This window comes from Rhodamnia argentea, chromosome 2, assembly GCF_020921035.1.
Source record: "Rhodamnia argentea isolate NSW1041297 chromosome 2, ASM2092103v1, whole genome shotgun sequence".
NCBI lineage: Eukaryota > Viridiplantae > Streptophyta > Magnoliopsida > Myrtales > Myrtaceae > Rhodamnia > Rhodamnia argentea.
The window spans coordinates 34,151,612-34,175,696 of record NC_063151.1 but is presented as its reverse complement, the minus strand read 5'-3'; the positions used below and the strand labels follow the sequence as shown (position 1 = coordinate 34,175,696).

General features: G+C 39.5%; 2 protein-coding genes across 7 annotated transcripts; both read left to right on the top strand.

Annotated features, from left to right (window-relative positions):
* The first annotated feature begins 5,483 nt into the window (after nt 1-5,483).
* Nucleotides 5,484-13,692, top strand: LOC115738871 (PH, RCC1 and FYVE domains-containing protein 1). 4 transcript variants are annotated; one of them, XM_030671678.2, is made up of 10 exons: nt 5,484-5,656; nt 6,089-6,175; nt 7,053-7,142; nt 7,248-7,334; nt 7,528-7,722; nt 8,454-8,489; nt 8,728-10,536; nt 11,321-11,470; nt 12,343-12,698; nt 13,105-13,692. In XM_030671678.2, exons 1-10 carry the CDS (start codon nt 5,603-5,605, stop codon nt 13,211-13,213), a joined length of 2,973 nt encoding a protein of 990 aa, XP_030527538.1. In that variant the 5' UTR covers nt 5,484-5,602; the 3' UTR covers nt 13,214-13,692. The 4 variants fall into 4 exon arrangements, with proteins under 4 accessions (XP_030527538.1, XP_030527530.1, XP_030527522.1 ...); XM_030671670.2 differs by having other exon boundaries at nt 8,446-8,489; nt 8,646-10,536; XM_030671662.2 differs by having other exon boundaries at nt 8,446-10,536; nt 11,324-11,470.
* Nucleotides 13,693-19,135: 5,443 nt separating this feature from the next.
* Nucleotides 19,136-23,334, top strand: LOC115740173 (NAC domain-containing protein 86). 3 transcript variants are annotated; one of them, XM_030673614.2, is made up of 7 exons: nt 19,136-19,176; nt 19,294-19,629; nt 20,560-20,837; nt 20,987-21,307; nt 21,584-22,030; nt 22,201-22,279; nt 22,379-23,334. In XM_030673614.2, the coding sequence occupies exons 2-7, from the start codon at nt 19,473-19,475 to the stop codon at nt 23,119-23,121; spliced, it is 2,025 nt and encodes a 674-aa protein (XP_030529474.1). In that variant the 5' UTR covers nt 19,136-19,176; nt 19,294-19,472; the 3' UTR covers nt 23,122-23,334. The 3 variants fall into 3 exon arrangements, with proteins under 3 accessions (XP_030529474.1, XP_048131215.1, XP_048131216.1); XM_048275258.1 differs by having other exon boundaries at nt 19,142-19,176; nt 19,435-19,629; XM_048275259.1 differs by lacking the exon at nt 19,136-19,176 and having other exon boundaries at nt 19,220-19,629; nt 22,379-22,810; nt 22,895-23,334.
* Nucleotides 23,335-24,085: the final 751 nt, after the last annotated feature.

Here is a 24,085-nt window from a genome sequence, read left to right as displayed (position 1 = left end):
TCTCTATGCGATGGTGTGTGTTCTCTGTGGAAACATATATTCTGAATGTACATTGAAATGAAAACATATGTACTAGAGAGTTTGGCTTAGATGACCCTTTTATATTCTCTCATTTCCACTATTTTGGATAACATCGTCCATCAAAATATTATCATAACTTTTGGGCATCGTGACTTTTGGACGAGAATAGTTACTACTCAAGTTAATGCGATAAATAAAAGTTAATGAAATAATCAAATATTGAATCACATTGTCTATAATATATTATAATAATCGCAGCATAAAAAAGAAAGACTGAATTTTTCCGTGCAGGGACTCTCTTCAACATGGCGAAGTTGCCCCATGCCCATTGTTTGGGGGCTTGTGGAGTAAAATTCATACAAAACTGAACTGACCCACACAACTCCAGCGTCGCACTCCGACATGCTCCACTGCGACGTTGGAATCAATCTCATTCCCTTTGGACAATAGCATTCATGGCTGACATTTGAGCTGATGCGTACGTCGATGTCAAGTTATTACTGTTATGCGTTATATCCATTGTCGATTTCAATCGGATCATGCTTCCGTAGAAGACGACGAGCGAGTTTATTTGCACCTTTAGCATCTCCAAATCAAAGCGTGAATGAAACCATTTTATCGTCTGTCTGTATAAACATTATTGCACATAACCGCAGAATGAGACCAAACAATTTCACGTGAAACCAAAGTTCTTGCCTTTCGGATTAGCTTGGATTTTGCGGGTGTAAGCGAGTGGTGCGTCGACTTGGATATGTACAGGCCTATTCGAAGAATTAATGATGGATGTCCAAATGCAAAGTCCAGGGTTCCTTTAGGATGAGATTGTGACTACCCATCAATATTGTTAGGTATGAAGTACTACGTCTCATACACCTACCGGACTGCGAATGTGCTCAAGCAACAAGGCAATCTATTCCCGATTTTCTAATGCAGCGCAGTTACAAAAGGCCGCCTGCAAATTGAGTCGAAGTGGACTAAAGTAACGGTGCTGAATAAGAACACATGCAATTGATCTCAAGGTCGAAAGTCCTTCACATGGGTCGCGCAACAAGGTTTAGTAGAACAAGTTTTTCGAGGGTTCACTCCTCGCAGGGTTGCAGATGGCTAGATTTGCGGTGTTTGATTCCGTGCCACAAGTCCCCCTATTCGAAATCTGCCGAACCGACCATTCTATAAGTGCGCTCGGCAACTGCGTTGCACGGATCAGATCAGGCAAATAGGACGATAAGGCAGAGAAAGCCAGATTGTCCCAACATCGCTTGGCAAAATGGAGCCCCTGGGCAAAGTACATGTTGGCATTGTACCTGCTGTGCTCCACCAGAAATACAGACACTGGGGAGACAACGAACGCATGGGGCCAATCTTATGTTAGCCCACTTCGTGTCCACCGGAGGCCCATCCTGCACAATGGTCGGCGACATCATTTTCACCGGCCACTTGTACATGCGATCATACATCGGACCTGCAGATTCTTGAACGAGCGGCAGACCAATTACCGAGTTTCGCCCTTTCAATTTACACCGAGTTTCCCACGTACATCTTCTGCATCCTCGAGACTCTCTAATCTCAAACAGAAGCCAAATCTCCAAGGGCCAAGAATCAATCCAAACATGTGATTATCAAGCGAGGCAACGTACGATTTGTCGCCATGCGGTCCGCTTTTTTGACTGCTCTCCTGCTTTTCCTATGAGTGGAAACTGGAAAGTTAACGCAATCATGCCCCTCGCTTTTGTCCCACGAGTTGAAGCAGTTGAGGCCAACTGTTCACGCACGGTACAACCTAGCTTTGATTAACTAAGAAAGGGGATTGTAAGCACGACACAATTATGCATCGAGTATCGAAACCCCCCTTTATAAGTTCTCTCTTTCTCGGGTTTAGTACCACAATATTTGGCTGTGTTTTCCCCCCGCTGGGGCACATTTTAGCGTACGCCCTAATGCAAGATCAGTCGCACGTTTTGGTTTCTCTAAGAAGATGGACTACTTGGGTAATAGAAGAAGTTGCGTTTGCGTGTGCTATTCACTATGTTCTACTGGTGGAAGCAGATCTTCTGCTACCTCGCGAGAAATTCCATGAACGAGTGAGTTCATGCGTAAACTGGTCAGGAACTTGTCTCTTGAACGTGCAACATGCGTACTTTGGTGAATCCCGAGTGCTGCAATCTCGACCTACTCTATTAAAAAAAAATCATTTGTATTCTCAAAATTCAAGTTGAGTAACTTTGAAATATCTCAAAAAAAAAAAAAATCCGTAGTGCTGTCGTTCGCCGCTCAACTATTACCGGCCACCTCCTAGAGTCGCGTACCGCAACTGTCCAAGACGGCATGCATGCATGTAGGGTTTTTCAACCCATTCGCTTGATTTTGAGCTAATCCACGTTGGCATTTGTTGTTACGGTTCCATCACCAACTAGCGCAGATTCGTGATAATCTTATCACGAGTCATTTATCTCATACGTATTATTGATTCGAATGAACTTATTCTTTTAACAATAACTCGAAATCTGAAAATATTAACATGTATCTTTTGATAACAAGAACTCATCTAAGTTAGTCAATCTCGAACTCATGAGCATACTACGACATGGATCATTCTTATTTTGAGTATATGTTGAATATTTGTTATATATACTTCCTAGAATAATCAGCCCTAGGGTCCACCACGGCACGTAGGCTACAAATATTTGGACACACATAGATAACATGCTCATTAGCACCATAATCACTTTTCAACTCATTGAAGTGCTCCAAACGAAGGTAGCTCCAAGTTCCAAAGCTTTAGTTACATAAGTAGCCTATTGCCTGGGAGTACATATTGCTAGAGGTTTCAATTTAAAGCCTACGTTAGTAGCCCGCAATTTCTCTCTCATCGTATTAATGATAATATAATGTTCACGGTCTGTCCAAAGCTCTATCCCACAGGGCCACAAGAAATGTGTATGTCCACATGTTCAATTTCTCGAGCCTATGTTTTGGTTGGTATGCATTTGAAAATTAGGTTGAAATTGTCTTGCATGGGTGCATGCTATTCAATTGCCCGAAAGGAACCAGACATGCTTAATTATGCCAAGGCACTCTAAACGAAATTCCATCGACTTTATAGCCGCACAAACAATTATCCTGAGAGGTCCCAGGAACAAAAGGAAACATTTTATATTAGGGTAGTTAGGTGATGGGTGTAAACTATATGTTTTAAGTGAATGGGATTTGCCGCGGAAACCCTAGTTTCTTACTGTGTCAACCAGAACTTTTGACCTGTTGTCTGTCATACTATCATTATATCCATTTTGTCTTGGCTGTGATTCATGTTTATGCTTTCTAAAGTGGCGAGTTGATTTCCTTTATCCCCTCTTTTGTACTTCCACCATCGTTGGAGAATTGAGTTTTGCCAACATTTGCGGGTGAAATTTACTCTCCAAATCATGGAAACAACACGACTTTCCAATTACATGATTGCGTGCGATGTCTAGGCCAAGATCGAGATCTTTTTCACGATTTGATAGTCGCAAGTCAGAGTCTTTCCTGGAAATTTTTTCCCGGTCTCAAGGCGGGATCCCGATCAGGATGATCAAATCCTTAGGACACCGTTGTAGAGCTGATATCAATTTTACTAGCGTCATTAGTCGGTCAATTGATGAACATAAGACCTCGAAACTGCATAGATGTTTTGGTGAAAATTGACCTGTGGACGTGCCCAAAGAAATGCTGACGAAGATTGGCGGGGCGATCCGAACTTTGGATAATAAAAGAGCGATTGAGATGCTCCGCCATTCCACATTTGAATATGAACGACTAGTTTTTGTAGGGAAATATTAAAAAAGTCATAAATTTATTGTACGAATATCAAATCAGTCATAAAGCTTTTAGTTTGGTCAATTTAATCGTACATTTTGATAATTTGTCAATGTAGTCATTTACACCAATTCTGACCATAAATCATTAATGTGGACACCGACCATCTTACATGGTATGGCTGGTGTTGGCGTGAACAATTACGATTTATTAAGCAAAATTTTCGAACTTTCTTATATATTTTTAACTTTATTTTTTTTCACTATGACTGGCGAAGGTCGCCGGGCCTCACCATTTCTTGGCCGAGGCAAGAAGGCCCTCACCGATGGGCAACCCTCGTCGGCCTTAGTGGAAAAAATAAATAAATAAATATAAAAATTCAGATTTTTTTTTAAATTACCAAAATTGTCAACGTCGGGGCCAATTGTGCCTCGTAGGATGACCAATATTTACATCGGTGTTTTCTTATTAAAATTGGCTAGATTGACTATAATGACAAATTGTTGAAAGGCTTAGGATTACATTGGTCAAATTAAAATGTTTAAGACTGAATTGATATCCGTATAATTTGCTTGTATAGAATACATGAAGATTTTCCCAGAATCTTATAAGATCGTGAATTTCCGTTAGAAAAGATTTTGAAATTGTTGCTGTGAATACATTCCATAAAGCCCTGAGTATGGACGATTGATATAATTAATTGACATCGAATGATGTCTCCATGTGCAATGTATAGATTCTATATATCGAGAACAATAGACGGAAATGCAACAATTGCAACTTTGAAGAGTTTCAGGGCGAAACATGCAATTTTCTACAAATCATGGAGAATAAAACAAAATAAAAATAAATCGGGGATAATTCATAATTTACTAGGAGTTTTGGGGAAGGATGAAATTTGCATCGAAATGGGGTACAAAGTGTTTTCTAGAGAGTTTTAGTGATGAAATTGTAAATTCTCACGGGATCAAACGCAACAAGACGCTAATTTTAAAACAAAATTTCGAGGTTAAGACTCGAATCCCCATTTGATTTTGTGGTGTACTTATTATATTGGGATAATGATACAAATAGTTCTTCAACTTTCGTGTAATGAACAATGTAATTTTTGAATTTTAACTCAATGTGCAATGTAGTCCCTAAACTTTTAATTTGTTTAACTTGATCCCCGAATTTTTGGTACATGTTCAATATAGTCCTTGAACTATATGAAAATGGCCAATGTTGTCCTTCCATTAGTTCAAGTATATGGACCAAATTGAATAAATTAAAAGTTCAGATACCATATTATATATTGGGCTAAAGTTGACATTGAATAAGTTAAAAGTTCACAAACCATATTGTACATTGACTCAAATCTCAAGAATCATTTGTGTCATTTTTCCAGTTATATTCATAATAGCGTATTCTTCTGTCCATGTGCAAGAAACATTCCAAAGCGAAATTATACATAGTCTAGTCAATTATTAATTATGATATAACATAAGAAAATGAGAAAAATAAGAAAGATAATGAAGGTGAAGGGATGTGAAAGCCAATTTAACAAGAAGATGAAAACAAAGATGTGGGGGTGGAGCGCACGTGCATGTTTGATTGTGTTTTGTCCAGATATTACCAAGTATAAAAGGCCCTCGTCTTCTCTGAGTCTCTTCGCCAGCTCCACTGAGTCCCCTCCAGCTCCACTCAACTCAACACCCACACAGCTGACTGGGACTCTAGGCAGCCATTATTGCAGCGCAGTGGAACAAAGACTACACCAACAAAAACCTCTCTCTCTCTCTCTAAAGCCATGATGGGGGAAGAGTTCTTGGAAAGAGTTTCGACCGACAGAGCAGTTGAACAGGTCTCTCAACTCTGATTCTTGTCTGTTCTCGTTTTTGCCCACTTTCTTGCTGATGCATACGTTGTTGGAGTGCGACTGCATGCCCCCATTTCCAAATCATTCCGTTTTGATGGTTTCCAGTCCCACATTGCTGAATTCTTCACTTGTTTAGGCGTTTGAGACTGCGGAGAAAGATGTAGTTTTCTCTGTTTCGTTTTGCGTGATGGGCCACTAGTTGTTGAGTTTTTCCTTTTTTCCTTAACTTGTCTCCAGTATCAGCTTTGATGGCATTTGTATTTACAAGGAAATTAGACATCTTTCTCTCTCTATGCATGGCTTCTGTTCAGGATACAGCAAGCACCTTTCTTTTTCATGCGGTAAAGTAGATGTTTAAAGTTGGTTTTGAACGCCGTTGAAAATTGCAATGATGGGAATCCGCTTGAATCAATGCAGGCAATTATGGCCGTAAAGAAGGGCGCGTATCTTTTGAAGTGCGAAGGAATGAGAAGGCCCAGAGTCTGCCCTTTCAGGGTTTCTGTGGTAGGTCAAGCAGTAGAAAAGCAGCTACTAAGATGGATCTTCCAATTATGAAATACTGTGGAGATTGATATTTGCTTTTGTATACTGTCCAACCTAGTTGAAAGGAGTTGTTCTTATACGTTAAGAAGTCATTTTCCAAGGAGAGATATTCGTCATGTGAAGCACCAAACCTTGGTAGCCTTCATTCTTTATGTCTCCAGGCAGAACTGAATGACTCATATGATAGGCTATATGACAGTGTTAAGCAATTCTATGGCTAGGCATCTGTAATCGTTTAACAGAAACTGATTGGAGTGTCGTCGGCTTTATAGATCTTGGAATGGAAGCATGTGAGAGTCACCAGGGTGGTCAATGGTCATCGGCTCATTGGAAGCCTTCCATCTCTAGTCGTCGTGCATTGGATTCCACTGTACATAATCCACTTCTTTGTTGGATCAATGTAATCTTATTTCTCTTAAATCTTGTACTATTTACTCCTCTGTGGACTCAAGTTGCCAATGGATGTTCACAGGGTAGTAATCTTCCACTTGTTTTGTACATCTATGTAACATCATTATCAAGGAAAGTCCATTCATTCCACAACTTCAAGTCCATCTTATTTTGAAAAAAGGGGGGCACCTCATCTTTTCTTCCTGTGCTTTCATGCTTATTGTTGTGCTTGACGACTGCTTTTATGTTAGAACGTTGCCTCCAGTTTCCCTTTTACTTCTATTTAGTGCTAGATATTTATTCTCCATAGAAGTAATACATTCTGAGCATTGCTAGGTAGGTTGGCTTTCTTAAGCAGCACTCTTCTGCTTATTCTTCAGTTAAGTGGATAAAAATTTCCCCTCTTGTGACTTGTTAAGGAAAACTAACAACGAGTGTTCTGTTTCAGGATGAGAAGTTATTGATTTGGTACTCAGGCCAAGAGGAAAAACAATTGAGACTAAGCTCAGTTACTGAACTTATTCGTGGACAGAGGACTGTATGTGCTATTAGCATGCATCGGACTGCAAATTGCTTTCTTGATTCAAGTTAAAATCTTTCAGTTCTCTTTCTGTTTTTCTAAAACGAGTTTTCACTTTACAAGGTAAATTTTCAGAAGCAACTTCAACCAGATAGGGAGGCACAGTCATTTTCTCTCATCTATGCTGATGGTAAACGCTCAATTGATCTGGTAAAGTTTAATGTGTACTCCATATGTCCTTCAATGTGGAATCATCTCAAACTTTCTGCAGTGTACTTATCTTTTCACTTTTTTCTAGACTCAAGGAGTTCTATTATTCATCTTGCAATTCTGGTTTTGCAATAATATTTCTTGAGGAAGAGAATGGCTTCAATTATTCTTCTCTCCTTACCCTGTTGTGTAGATATGCAAGGATCACGCACAGGCCGATTCTTGGTATCTGGGCTTGAAAACCATTGTATCTAAGTGTCACCATTCAAGACCATTTGCGAGTTTCAGGAGCCCGAGCGGTGTTCAAACTTGTGTCAACAGTCCGGCAGGTTTTATGCGGAGAAAGTACAACCTAGGAATTCTTGAAGATACTGCAGGATTTTGCCAGGTTAAAAAGTTATTCCTTGAGATTATTGTGTAAATACTGTTCTAAGTGATATGTGTACATTCTTGTATATTTAGCCAATTTTACCTTGTCGTTAGTGTTGCTGAATCATGTTCACACCCCGTTCCTTCCTCTGTTAAGAAAATAGTTTCTACTTTCACAGTGAAGTTTCATTTCTACATATGTATGGCACAGCCACATAGCAGACGATTACCTTTTGCTCTGCTTGGGTATTATCCTCGTTCTGCTAGCACTTTGTCATAACTACTAAAAAGTTTATGCTTGTGATTTCAATAAACAGGACAAAGAAAGGCACGGGCAAATATACTTGGAATACCGGTTACTAAGCCTATATCTGTTTATTTGTTGAAAAGCCCTCTGAATGTCCTTTGAAGTGAAAATAACTCCGAATTTAGCACTGTTGCCAGATTGTAAGTAATGATCTACATATTAGTTCACCGCTACCATCTTGTTGATGCAAATCATCAATAAATTAGATAGGCGGACTCATCATACAAGTCAATGGCTCCACTTTGGCTTCTCTTTCCCAACAAAGTTGTCATTGAGAGGCTATTCAGCAATTGCAACTACCAAACAGTGAACTCGAGAGCTTTCTTTCCTTTGAAATGCTTTATTTTACATTGAACATACCTATGTAGAGTTAGTTATTCTCATTGTTGCTAGCATTGAAGGTTGATCTTATCCTTTCTATATGCTATCTTGAAGGTGCGCAGCTTATGTGGGAGTCCTGCGTTATCACTTTCGAAAAGGTATTTCTCCGAAGGCTCCTCCAATTCTTCCGATAGCTTTTATTCATCAGAGTCAAGCACGTCGCAGGTTCATGATATCACATATTACGGAAATACTGAGTTCTTGTCTGCTGAATCAAAGAATCTAAGTAAGTCAGAATCATCTTATGGTGGCAGAGATATTCAAAAGGAATTGCCTAGACAGTTTGCTTCACCTGATTACTGCTCTACTCATGTTGAACCAAACGAAAACCTGAAGGATATCTTCATCTGGGGTGAAGGAGCTGGAGAGGCACTCGGAGGAGTGGTTGATAAATCTGTCGACAACACGGGAATGCTAAGAGATTCCTTGTTCCCCAGACTGTTAGAATCCGCAATGATGTTAGATGTGGAGCAAATATCTTTAGGGGGAAAACATGCTGCCTTAGTTACTAAACAGGGTGAGGTGTTTTGCTGGGGTGAGGCAAACAAGGGAAAGCTGGGACATAAGGTTAATATGGACGAGAGCTGTCCAAAACTAGTCGAGTCCTTGTCCACAGTCCATGTAAAATCTGTTATTTCTGGTGAACATCAAACATGTGCTGTTACTCTATCTGGTGATTTATATGCTTGGGGCGACTATAACATGGGATCTGACTCAGCTGTTGAGGAGAGAAGTAGAAACCAATGGTTGCCATGTAAAATTTTAGGTCCCCCTGATGGTATTAAAGTATCATCTGTTTCTTGTGGAATATGGCATACTGCTGTTATAACCACTTCAAGACAGTTGTATACATTGGGGGATGGGACTTTTGGTGTTCTTGGGCATGGGGATCTTCGGAGTATCTCTCGGCCAAAAGAAGTCGAATCTCTCAGAGGCTCTCGAGTGAAATCTGTTGCGTGCGGACATTGGCACACTGCTGCCATTGTGGAAATTATGTCGGAACGTTTGTCAACAAGTGGTGTGAGTGGGAAGCTATTTACTTGGGGTGATGGGGATAGAGGGAGGCTCGGGCATGGTGATCAAGAGAAAAGGCTTCTTCCGACTTGTGTTGCGAAGCTCATGGATCATGATTTTGTCCAAGTCTCTTGTGGACGGACATTTACTGTTGCACTTACCAAGTTGGGTAAGGTACACACATTAGGTAGTGGAATGCACGGGCAATTGGGGAATCCACGAGCCACAGACAAATCGATCATTGTCGTCGAAGGAAAGCTTAAAGATGAATTTGTCACGCAGATTGCAACAGGGTCATATCATACGGCTGTGTTGACTTCTCGAGGAAGCGTTTATGTTTGGGGAAAGGGTGCACATGGACAGCTAGGATTAGGTGATACTGAAGATAGAGGCTCACCAACCTTGGTTGAGGCCTTGTGTGACAGAACAGTCGAAAGTATATCTTGTGGTTCAAACACGGCAGCTGCTATTTGCATACACAAATTTGTCTCAATTGGCGACCAAACAGCTTGTAGTAGATGCGGAGTCCCTTTTGGATTCACAAGGAGGAAGCACAACTGCTATAACTGCGGTTCACTGATCTGTCATACTTGCAGTAGCAATAAAGTCAAGAATGCATCTCTGGCACCGAACAGAAACAAGCCTTCACGAGTTTGCGATCCATGCTTTGTCAAACTGCAAGTAGATTCTTGTTCTAATTCAGAGAAAGATAGTCAAAAACAGTTGTTGATCCCGCACAATAGGTTCTCACATGAAAAAGAAGCCCCTACAAAACTTAGTCCTAGACTGGGCCTAACTTTGCAATGTAGGCGACTACGTGCTGAAGTATCACAGGGCAGTGAAATGAAGAGTTTTCCTGATAAAAATGTGGGAAAGAAGGGTTCAGATTTTGTTCCATCCTTGTTGACTAGGATGCCACAGTGGGGACAAGTTTCTCGGCCTACTTGGTTTGAATGTCCTGTGGAGCTTGCTCCTCTTTCCAAAACTCAAGCTCTCACCATTTCTCCAATTCATTCGCTAACTAGACCTCTGGAATCAAAGCTTTCTATTAACACTTCCATGGATACTGAGGAAGTCATGCCTGAATCCTCTACAATGCTCACTGAAGAAATGCACAGATTGAAAAATCAGGTACTTGTTTCTCATTCCCACTTCTGAAGTTTTCAAGTGGCTTCCTGGCATTTCTCTGGCTGTTTAATGTCCTGGAATGCGCATCCACGTGCACAAGAATACTTGGTTTCACTAGGATATCGACGATTTCATGAATAATGTCCAAATAAATATGCCTCGGAAAGGCTTTCAGTTCTACTGGTTTGGTGCTGGTCACTGGGCATCTTTCTTTGCTCCATGGGTTACTAATATGCTAGTAAGATAGATGTATGCGGTAAATTTTTCATTCGCTCCTCTTACTGAGTTAATACTGAAAGATGACACGTCGATAAATGGTCTTCTCTGCTCGCAGAGATAAGATGCACTGAAGAATAGCATAACGTAAATCAGTTTCAGTTTCCATGCATTAATGTTGTGAGTGATTGCTTTTGGTAAATAAAAGCAAAGACAAAATTACATGTATTCATATATAGCTTCCTGCTTATAATAACGAAAGGGAAATGTTTAAGCGTGCCCCAAGGGAACTTGTTACATACATTTTTATGTAAAAGATGTTACTCACTTCAGATATGGTTTTGATCAGTCATCTTGGTGGATTAATTTGTGCTTTTTCTATTTTAGTGGGTTAGCGCCTTAGAGATACTTGTTGACAAGACCCAAATTTCTATCCCCCAGCATTCTTCTCTTTGCAATTTAAATTGCAGTTAAACGTCTGCAATTTCAGTATTCAACACTCTCTTATGTATGTAACCAAACCTATCCAAACAGATACCATGACGAATATTATACTAGTGTTTCTCTTTAGCAGGCAAGGACTCTTGAAGAACAATGTTTAATCAGAAACCAGAAGATTAAAGAATGTCAAAGAGAACTTGAGGAAACACGGTCTCTGGCAAGGGAAGAAGCTGCTAAATGTAAAGTGGCAAACGAGATTATCAAAGCCTTGGCAGTGCAGGTGATTACTATCTACTTTTATTATGAATGACTACATGCTTCCAAGCTCTTTCTTTTGGTCACTCAACTCAACCAGATGAATTCTTTTGTCTTCCAGTCTGTGTCAGTCAACCGCACTGTAGGGACTTTTAGTGCCAAATCAAATATTTTGGGAATTTTCCTTCAATGTGTTCAGTCCATTCAAGAATGCTGAAATTTTTTGACAGTTTGAGTGTCCACCCTGCATTAACTTTCATCTTCTCCGGAGGTTTGACGGGGCATCTACAGTGGCCTCTTTGTCCTTCTATTATTTAACCAGTAACTTCTTTTTTTCTGCATCCAAATGATTGTCGTCATGCAGACTGTGAGCGAGAAAATCTATATATTAGTGTATTTGCTTATAGTTGTGGACATACCATTTCGGCTCTTGCTCAAACTAGCTCATTGGATGGAGATCGTGATTGGCAATCACCTTTGATTTAAGCGGTTCTTGGTAAGCTCATAAAATGAGGAGGATCATCCACGTTGGTAGCCAGCCTTGTCGACTTCATAATTTTTTCCTAGAATAATTCACTCTCAGTCCTGAGCCTGGAATAGCATCTTAATCTGGCTAAAATCTGCTCTGACAATCTGCCCTGGAATTTTTTTGGTCAAATAAACTGCCCTGGATTAAGAGTATATTTATGTTGTGGTTTTCAAAGGATAAACTAAGTTTTGATGTACGTTTTGGAACCTCCTGGTTGATTATCTATTAGTGTCTACAAACCTAAGTTCAAGCATCCCAGTTGATTATTATCTAAACCTGTCTTTTGATTGTTTGCTAGTATAAGTATTTTTTTTTTCAATTGTGCATTTCCAACTAAGTAGCAGTTTTTGTGGCTCCTTTCCACGCAGCTCCATAGGTTGTCAACCAAAGCCTCTGTTGGGAGTGGGACAAAAGACGGTGTTGATGAGCAAACGCCTCAAAATGCACCATTCCTGGGAGAACTTAACGTTATGAAAGGCCAGCAGACTGATAGTTCATGCGGCTCTCCTACTGCATTAACCGATGCAGCGAAACCCCTGCATGAAAAAGACGAGTGGCGGGAAAACTTGAAAATGGCCCATTCTCATCCTGCGAGAAAAGAGATACGACCAAATGTTGCTAAAGATATGGGGCTTGAATGGATAGAGCAATATGAGCTTGGTATATATCTTACCTTCACAATCTTGCCAAACGGACAAAAGGGGCTGAAACGAGTGAGGTTTAGGTACCATACTATCTGCCTGCAAGGCTAGACTTATTTTCAGATCTATCCAATCTGTTACTGTTTTCGTTGTGCATGTGTATGAGCATGGAAATGTAGAGTACATATTTGTTCTCGAACGTTGTCACCATCCATCAATACTTGACCAAATCGAGCCTAATCAATTGCAATCTCTATTTGAGTGGTCCAAATTCGCTCTAGGGATTATGCATTAGAGCAGGCCAAGTTAAGTAGAAGGAGTTCAGTAATTCACATCTAGATCTACTGAGTTTATGTGGTGAACATATCCAATCAATGCATACCATAACAAAGTGTTATTTCTCTTGGATTATTGAAATGTGCACTCATATTTACTATCTTTCATCTGTTCAAATGCATCATGAGCAAATGCTGCACACTGTTTTTGTAGCCGGAAGCACTTCTCGGAGAAGGAGGCAGAGCAATGGTGGGATGAACACCAAGTCGCAGTGTATGAGAAATACGACCTGGAAGGATACACGAAGTCGAGCCGCAAATGAACAGATTGCTGGCATTAATCAGCGTTTAACCTTATATATCCTCCCTTGGTTCACTAGACCGACACTATTCATAACCACTGGCACTATATCAAGTAAGCTAGTTCATATGGAAAAATTTGCTGCATCTATGATTTCCCACCTTGTTCATACATATGAGGGGTCGCTTTTCATGTCATTGTGTGTGGTATTCCCAGTAAGTTTGCTTGTAACGTTTCAACTAGGAAAGAGTATGAGAAAGGCAAGTTTGCCATCGAGTACAGCAAGCTGGTATATGCCAATTCAACTGCTCACTTTTTTGGTGAATAAATTAGCATATGACAAAGATAAAATGGTGAACTCCAATGGCCTTCTTGGATCAGATCACTGCCAAAGATTAAAGACTCATGGTTTTGGTCGGTGACATCATCATGTGTTGTTGATGCTTTTTTCAGACAAAAGTGATCAAAGTGGGAGCAATTAAGGAGCAAGAAGTGTGAATTAAGGGCGTTCCATTAACATGAACATGATCTGCATGTGACTATGATTAATTAAGTTTGGCTGCACAATCTGACATGTAAGCTTTTGTATCCCGGAACACTAGACACTAAACCCATCATTGCCTTCTCTAATCTCCGCTTTCCAGCTACTCAGCCAACCAAAAATAGGAAACAGGTATAGAAAAAGAGAGGGAAAAAAAAAAAAAAGAAATGAAAGAGAACTCTCTACATTAGTGAGCTCGGATTGGAAGCTTATGGGTTATATCTGTTGAGATGCGTGTGTAAGTTGTGTTAGAAAAGTCCCATATCAAAGAACCGATATGGTGTGGATAGTTCATTTTTTCAAGTTAGCCCATAATTCATTCGCTTATGCAATGGGTACAACTAGATATATTGACGGGCTCGGACTTGAGCTTCCTCTTGGCGATCTTCCTGTGTGAAGTATTAATAAATGTACCGAACCCCTCGAGCAAGATGGTCCTCCAGAACACTCGGACTCAATAACAACAGCAAAGAAAAGGGATTTAATGCATTACTATGGAGATCTTTTAGGTCACAAAGATAATTTCTGTTTGGGTTTTGGTGTGAAAAGAGAACGTATCAAGCTACTTAGCCACAAGGATTTGCTTTTGCCTCACTCAGTTATTTAAATCATTCTTTAGACCCCAAAATGTGTATGAACCTGTGGTGGTGTACGTAGCATTGGTAAATGTGGAAGCAAGAAAACAAGAGTGTTCTTTATCTGCTTTAATCTGCATATTTTAGTGGGGGAATTAGTTATTAATCATTTCTTTGGCTCCTCGCTCTACGCTTTCGGAAATGCGACCATAATAACGTAGGCGCTGAAGATGATTTTGGGCCTTCCCTTTTGTGAAATGGTCATGGACACATATCTCAATGGTGCAATAAAAACGTAGACAAGCCTGTCATTCTTCCAACTTTAATGTGTTCATCACATGTGGAAGCAACAGCAAATTGAAAAGTCATCGATATAACTATGTTCGCTTATCGCAAAACCTAATAGCAGATCGAGAATCGAATGTATTACTGATCGGCAAGTGTCGGTAAAGTGAAGTTATGTGTCGGACGAGGCCCTTTAGAATCAAATCATGTACATAACCAATTTGTTACAATTAGGACTTCCTTAGGCGTTAGTTTGTATTAGTAATTTACTACCACATCCATAGGAAAACATTCCATAAATAAGGTTCCATTCATTTTGTGAAAAATAACTTTCAAGAAAATAATTTTTGGATTTTTCAGTGTTCGTTTCATGGGAAATAAATGAATAAAGGAGAATATTTACACCTTTGAAAAAAAACATATTCAAAAATGGGGAAAATACTCTCCTCTTTTCAAATAGAGCAAAATATTTTCTCTCATCTTTCCTCCCTCTTCTCTTTCACATTATTTTTCTTTTTAATTATTTTAAAAGTAATTTTAATATTTTTTAATTTTCTTTTCTTTTTCTTTCTCTGTCCGCTGCCAACCGTCGTTATGGCCAGCGAAAAGAAAATAAAAAAGCACATGAAAAACAAATAAAAATATAAAGTATTAAAAGGATCGTACGAAGGAAAATTAAATTTGATTTTCCGTACCGAACGAAGGAAAATATTTTTCAGTTTATTTTTAAGTTTTAACCAAATATCGAAAAATATTAAAAATGATTTTTTGGAAAACTTTTTTCGAAAACAACTCGTTTTGCGCAAAACGAACGGGACCTAATTCTTGTTTCCACAAGAGCTATAATTGCCTCCCATGGCTGCCCCCATTGGTCCCTTGTTGATCTGTCTTTTTTCGTTCTGAATATTCGTCATTTGACCTTTATATTGTTGAGGCCTTTTCCCTTTTCATTTAATTTTTGTTAGTTATTTTTCTTGGTCGTATCTCATATAGTTCTCTTAAAGTGACAATAGTTATCGAATTTATAACTTATTTTTCCAATACTAGCAATTTACTCAATGTAATTTTCCCCTACTTTTTTTTTAAATATTTTACAGCAATTAAGGGCAAAGTAGAATTTCTTTGAAATATGAGATGGAAATATACTTTTACATGTGAGTTTTTGTAGGACCTCAACCATTCTAAAAGTTAAAATTGATAGATGAAGACATGATTTAATATTTAAATATTATATATGTGTTCATTGCCTATACAAACGTTAAATAACAAAAGGGTTAGCAATTGTAACAAAATAAATAATAACAGGATACCGTGTAACAATCAAAGATTTGCGATCAAACATGTATTACCTCCAAAGTTCATGAGAATTTCGTGGAATTTCCTTTGAAAAAACAAGCATTGTTTTTTCAGCCTGTCATTTTTCCAAATTCGAATGAAAATCGACGTCAACCTTTGAATAGTCGAGAATCCCTTCATTATTAAGTCGAATATATCATGAAAAACTTAGAAATAGGGCGATTCCTTGCACTATGAGGGGAAGAGGAATTAAGCTTGATAATGTCTATGTCTAGCTACAAATACGGCAAGCATATTCTTTGTCCTAACGTATAAGGTGATCTATACGTGGGAATTCCATTGGAGGACGTCACTTCTTTCCTTCGCAGCAAGAAAAAGGAACAATTGTTCATATTAATAATTAATATGTAGTTTGACAATGTGCCTAAGCCGAGGTTTGAGAGTGATTATGACGACCGAAACCCCGCGATTGTAACGGTGAAGACATTTGGCATATGAACTTCAGAAAAGGGAAAGGTACCAAAAGATTGATTGATGTAAAGGAAAAGGTTGATGGTGGGGGGGACCCACTTAGGCTTGGGCCGTTGGGCGTCAGAAAGGGGAAAAGGATGAGAGAAGCTGCAAGAAATCCTGTCGTGCCACGTGGATCCCCTCCCTTCATGTGGCAAAAGCAGGTCCCACATGCGATCTCGTTGGACCACGATGTATTAGGGTTGTACTTTGCTAGTTGAGGTTCTTTCCTTTCTCTTCTTTATTTGCCTCCGGCAAAAAACGAATTTTCCGCTAACGCGGCTAGGCAAAGTACAATTTGGATGATATAAGATTGTATTTAAGCGTGAACGGTTTCAGATTTCATATAGATTTCAAGTAAAACTTGATCGACGAAATAGGTTTTCTATTTTTTGGAACTTAAAACCTACCATGAGAATAGAATCTATAACCTACCATGTCACAAGTTTTAGCATCTACGCAAGTTTTATATGTACTCATAATTTAATGATTGCAGTGAAAAGTCACTTTAAATGATAATCATTTGCTGTTACATTCAACTGATTACAACTTATATTTAGACACACGAATAAATATGAAACATTAAAGAAGTAAATGATTCACTCATAAATATTGTCAGAAATTAAAACTCAGACTAATGGTTCCATATTACACACTCATCATCGAATGCCATAGAATACCGCAAAATTGTGCAAAAACATGTACTAAGAAAAATATGAAAACTTGTTACATGTTACAGGTTTCACCTACCTAGAACTTGAAACCTATCCGTTAGAACAAATTTTCTAATTTTTGGAATCTGAAACCCGACTTGCATTATGGAACCTAGAATTGGATCGGTTCCCATTAGTCCGGTTCCATGTTTCAAGTTCTATTTTAAAACCATACTCACCTATGATAATATGGTACGGACCAACGTGATAATCAGAAATGAATATTGGACGAATATTGTTGTTAGGTGATTCGATCGAATGATGTTAGCGAGTTGCATGGTTCCCCGAATTATTTCTCCGAATATCAATCGACATTTCTCATCGGAGAACGATCATATTTTTTCATAAAGAAGGAGCCAGATACGAGCCATCGAACTTTGGGCTTTTGACTTCCGAAAGTTAACACAAGTCATTACAATTGCTACCATCCCATTCGAAAGTTGGATTGACTGTTCTACAGTCGACGAGACTTCTTTCCAAGCTCACTTTTTTGAAAACTTGTTCCACACTTATTGATCGTTATTTATTTCGTCTATTTATACGACCACTTTTATGGGTTTTTCGAGATATGATATAAGAAGTGACGTTACGGTTAAATCTCACATAATGTCTATGGCGTTATGAGCATTTTACCAGTATAACATGGAAGAGCTTCAAAATCTTGTACTAAAGTAGCTAGGGTTTCATTCTTAAAAGAATATGGATGAGGAAAATGATCAGAGCAGCTATATAACCTCTACTCATTATCAAGAGTCCCACATCACCGCAGAATATTCGGTTTAAGACATAACAACTCAGTCTCCATGAACAAGCCCGTGAAACACAGCTCCAATGGCGATGATAGAAGTAAGGACCGCCTTACGTTCCCCCTTTAGCACCGTTGTTGCCCTCTTTCTCCTCTATCTATAGAGCTTCGCTGCAAAGATGGACAATTGTCAAATCACTCCTGTCGACGGAAGGAGAGAGTGTAATGACTCGACCTGATCTGCGTAGGTCAAGCTCTAAAAGGAACACTTAGACATGACCATACAAAGTGACTATCTTTTAATTTAGGGATGAGTCTTTACTGATGAATAACATTACAAGTCTTCTCAAGTTCGAAACAATGGGTCATATTTCAAAATTGGAATACAAAGGGTGGTTACCATTGGATCATAGCCATTTTGGTTTTGTTTTGAGTTCAATATTGCGTATTGTTTTTGTTAGGATACACATGCGAATTGTGTTGAAGAAGTATCATATCGAAAAATTGACGTAGCGTTAAGTAATTAGTATATCCTTGTTAGCCCATAACTCATTGACTTAAATTTTTTAGTGAATGTGGGTCCAATTGGATATGTTGATGGGTTAGGATTTGGGCTCCTTATTGGCGAACATCCTCCCAAGAGTAATGCCAAACAGAGAAGAGATGACAATCCAACTTGCCACATTCATGTGAAGCTTTCACATGGGAACAGCACAAAACAGAAGGCTCTATGCATTGATCAAAACTGAAAGTTAGAGAGTAAAGAGAATCGTGGGGCGCAAGGGCGAGGGGAAGGGGACAGTTCTTCTATTGGAACGCCGCCGCAAATTCCTTCACCTCGGTGCTGTCAAAATGTTTGATTCTCTCTTTCCGGGTTTCGAGTTCTTTGTCCAAGTCATTTGTTGGTTGTCTCCAAGCTAACTTTTGCATGAAATAAAGGTCATATTACAACGTCGCCCTTGGTTATGGCAACGTGGAAGGACACAGAATCCAAGAAAGGACGAGAATGAAGTATGGCATATAATTGGGCAGTGTTTGTAGAGAGAGAGAGAGAGAGAGAGAGAGAGAGAGAGTCAGGCTTGACAAGAAAGATAATGAGAATCAGTGAATATAGGGCAATAGTATAATGATGTAATGATAAAATAAGAATAAAATAGAACAAATGAAAAAGAAAAAGCAAAGCAGGGGGTGGCAGCCTCCCCCCTTTTTTCTCTTTCTTTTTGTCCTTTTAGTAGTTCATATATCATATACCCCCTCAACTCAATCAATCCCTCTCTTCTCTCTCTCTCTCTCTTCCTGGATCATCTCCTCTTGACCAAGGTCTCTCTCTCTCTCTCTCTCTCTCTCTCTCTCTCTCTCTCTCTCTGTATGTTAGCTCATATTTACTTATCATCAAATCATTGAACTAAGTGAATTTGGTCTATCTTTCTTTTGCAGAGGCTGTGCAGTACAATTGTTAATCACATACACAATTAGCATTAACCGGTCTCTCCACTTTTTTGTTTGGTACGAGGCTGGGTCATTGTTTGTCTTCTTCTTCCATAGATTTTACATAGGGGAGATTGATCATTCAGAGAGAAGAACGTTCAAAGGATCAAGGGGAGAAGCAGAGAGAGATGGCTCCTGTTTCATTGCCTCCCGGCTTCCGGTTCCACCCCACGGACGAAGAGCTCGTGGCCTACTATCTGAAAAGGAAAATAAATGGCCGCAAGATCGAGCTAGAGGTCATCCCGGAGGTCGACCTCTACAAGTGTGAACCTTGGGACTTACCAGGTATTTAGATACGAGGCTTTTTTATTCGGCCAACGGTTTATGTCAAAAACATTACTCGTATAAGCCAAGGTACAGGCAGAAATATATGCATTACTTGGTCATCTTCGGCTTCGAAAGTTGAATGTGTCCACCGGTCTTTAAGGTGCCTTACTTTTTCCACAAGGTTGGATCAAATTACCAAGTTATGGATTCTACTTTTTCCTATTTCCTTTGCTAATCACTCGGACATGAACTCATTTCAATAGGGAAGATCGAGTTTTTCGAGTCTTACGTGCTTTACTTCGGAGAAAATTGCGATGAAATTAATTGCTTTTTAAAACCCTCTTCGTTATGCTTGTTCTTCTTGTCATATAAGTTTGCCAAGGCGTAGGACTGTACAGTGTTACCCGAGAGCAACATGCTTTAGATTTATTTAGGTCAGTCAAATATCCAAAGCTTTACTATGAAATATCTAATGGGGCTTTTATTCATCCTCAAGTGTGAAAAGAGGTCCTTATGTGGCACTAAAGCGCATGGTCCCTCATCTTTAGGGTTTATATGGCAAAAATAAAGATCAAAGCGTGTGAGACCAAGTCAAAAAGCCGAGAGAGGAAAAGAGAGAGTGACTTGTCGGATATCATCTTTTCTCGAATTTTACTTTCAACTGTGTCGATCTCTCTTCTTCTTTTTCATCTCTCTAGCTTTGATCAGATGTAAAGTCCTTGGAAACTACTCATGGAATTTTAGATATGTAGTCCCTGCATGATCAACTTTAGAGCACATATGGTCCCTCGTTTCTAGGTAGGAATTACTGCATTTAAGCATCCAAACAGATGTTTCATATTTGGATACGAAGAAAGAAAAGTACATGTAAGGAAAATTTGTGCAAGAACTGGCTAAGCTTGTTACACGCTGATAAATCTGACTCCATGATTGCAAAACATGTTGTAGGTAAATCTTTGCTACCTAGCAAGGATCTCGAGTGGTACTTCTTCAGCCCTCGAGACCGCAAGTACCCGAACGGGTCAAGGACCAATCGTGCAACCAAAGCGGGATACTGGAAGGCTACAGGAAAGGATCGGAAAGTGAATTCTCAGAACCGTGCGGTGGGCATGAAGAAGACATTGGTCTATTATCGGGGAAGAGCTCCACATGGCGCTCGGACCGGTTGGGTCATGCATGAGTATCGCCTTGACGAGAGGGAATGCGAAAATGCTTCTGGTATACAGGTAAAAGCCGATTACCGCACATTACATGCGTTATGCATCTTCACCTAATTCTTGCTTTCTTGAAGGGGGGGAAATAAGAAAACCCCTTGACGATATATACCTTATTCATCTTCTTTTCCAAAGCTTTATCCTTTCAAGTATTTTTCCAGGATGCGTATGCGCTATGTCGAGTTTTCAAGAAGAGTACGACGTGCATGAAAATCGGAGAGCGTTGCAGCACAATGAATTCGACTATGAGCCAAAGATCAGACGACCTGTATTTGGAGAGCAGATGTGATGACATGGAAAGCACGGATAATTACTCAGTTTCGTTGAATACATACTCACCGAGCATCATGAACGAGCCATCAACTTTTGATGAGTATCCACCACATGAAGTCAAGTGGGTTCAGCCTTTGCATGAAGATCCGTTTCAGTTTCCTACTCCATCTTTCTCAAACCGTGGTACCCTATCATATCCTCCATCTCAGGTAATGCTCATTGTCCTATTAATTTTTTGGTTTACGAGCTATTCTAGTGAATTCCCATACTGCATATTTTAGTTTATTGAAGTATTCAAACGTTGGTACACGAATCAAACTGCCAAATTTCTACTCAATACAGCAATTGAACTTCAAATTTTATCAACGGGGAATAGTATCATCGTGACTATCTAAACTAGCAAACAATGGCTTAGTTGTAAACTTCCTTATTTCACTAAGCTTTCTCGTAGAAATTTTATGTATAATGAGTAGTCTCTTTTGCAGGTTGATATAGCTCTAGAATGTGCTAGGTTGCAGCATCGGCTTTTGCCTCCGTCACTGGGAATGGAAAGCCTCGTTCAAGATGGATTCGTTCACTCCCAAATCCCGCAATCGTCTCAGACGCAAGAAAGCGCAACTAAGTGTGATATTTTGCAAGAAATTCTCTCTGTCGCGCAGGCATCTCAGGATCTGATACAACAGTCCGCCCCTTTATTTTCTTGGGATGCAAATTACACTCCTATGGAAGATTTCAACTTCGGCACTGGGAAAGAGACCGCTTATTGTCACCTAATTAGTGACATTCCTTTCACGAGATACAACAACAAACCGTGCAGCGATCTGAATGTTCGAAATGTGGAGATTGGAGATTGGATGGAGGACTTCAAAATGGATCAGGGAACGTCGGAGAACTTGAGATGGGTGGGAATGTCAAACAAAGATATGGAGAAGGTAATGTTATTATTGTTAGTTCTATAGAACACTCCATTGTAGAGTCAGGACTAGAAAAAGCCTTTTCCCTTAAAATCAAATAGTAACTTGCAGTAGCTTCTAATGCTAGCTTGCAATAGTCATTTCTTTTATCATCTCAATTGATAATTTCTTTTTTCAATATGAACTAGACTTTTGGAGAAGAAAACAAAGTAATTCCTGTCGAAAACATTTCAAACTTTCAGAGACATGGAGAGGAAGAAGCTCAAGGTACAATGGCGTACCCTCGATCTTTTCCCCTTCGATTTTTAAGTATATGAAATGCGCTTTCTCATTTGAATCTTCCCCTATAAAATCCTTTTGTTGCAGGAGAAATGCTGCCCAGTAGCAGCTACAAGGAACTACTTGAAGATGAAGAGACGGGGGATTTCCCGCTCGACTTCATCAATGAGGACCGGAGTGGAGACTTCCTGGACGACGGCCATGTCGACGATTACTCAAACTCTCTGAGCTTTGAGATCGTCGAGGAAGTAAAAGTAAATCACGGGATGTTCGTCACAACTCGACAGGCAGCAGAGACGATCTTCCACCAAATGGTGCCATCACAAGTGGTCAAGGTTCAAAGTCTCAACCAAGGGATGATACTAAATGACTTGCCCTTCACTAGCTCCTATCCAAAACGGAGGTACGAACTCGTCCGAGATTCTAATGTGAGAAAATTCAAGTCCTTCGCGCGGGGAAAGTTTGTTGGCATGAAGAATTCCATCATTCCGAGCATGAAATTTGGAAGCTCGATCGTCTGTATGTTTGCACTATTCTTGGTACATCTCATTTATCTTGGGGAGGATGTGGAGTATGAAATATTCATAGATGACAGCATCGCAGCAACAACCGATGCAGAGAATATCGAAGAGTGCAACTTCAACATGAAGAGAATAAGGAAAACAGCAAGCATCAAATGGAACGACGAGTCTGAGAATTCTACATCCATCACCATTGATGGAGGTGGAAGTACCAGGTTGCACTGGAAGAAGACAGTGTTCTGCCTCACAATTGCTTTGGTTCTTTCTTGCGTTTGGGCTAACCGAAACATACTCACTCTTGAATACTGATAATGTCTGTTCTTCTACTGTTCTTTTTTCTTGGAATTTTATTGGTGTCAAGTCAACTAATTGGGATTAGGCTTAAATTAACCTTGGGTTTACTTAGGGGTCAAATGCATTTGTTCTTTCATTTACAATCAAACACATGTTGAAGATGATACAGCTTGTAACCCAGTCATATACATTTTACATTAGTGAATTCTCATTTTACTTTTCTTTCAATGATGGTGTTCTTTCAGAGAGTTTCCAAGTTGATCTCACCATGCATAACTTCGGCTCCAATTTTGGTTCACTTAATTTGAGATTAGCAAGTGACTCTTTAGTCTTCACATTGCATCAAACCCTATTCTTCAGGCGAGGACAGAAATATTAAAATGAATTTTTCGGTTTGAACGTAAAAAGGATTAGGAGAAAATCGTCCGTGCTTCGCTTCATGTGCGAAAGTAGTAGAGCTATCAGTTAGCGGATTTATTCACCGGGTCATTGGGCAAAGTCAGAGTGGTTGGGTTGTGACAAGCTAAACACGTAGGATACGCGTGCTTAAGATTGAGAGAAAGTTTGAGTAGCCAGGATATTAGTCTTTTGCCTTTTGTGTTACTCCGAGAAAAAGACTGTTGGTGCTGTGTTGACTGGTGGTACCTAAATTGGGCCCATGAATGTACATGTTAACTTACGTTTATTAAGTTGAGCGTAATATGGATTACTTAAGATATATATATGAATAGATTTGGTTCAACATTCTCAAAGGGCTTTCAGCTTCTAAAGCTCATTGGGAGAATGTTGAAGTATTTGGTGCAGCTTTAAGCCGGTAGTTGATCAAATTCTGGCCTTGAGAAAGATGAAAGCCGAATGCTGGTACGTACCAGCATTAGGCTTTAGCATTTAGTCAAATGCTAAGATATTTTTTTCCTTCCAAAACTACCTCATCAATTCTCTATATTTTCGATTTTGCTTTCCCTTTTTTTACTATTTA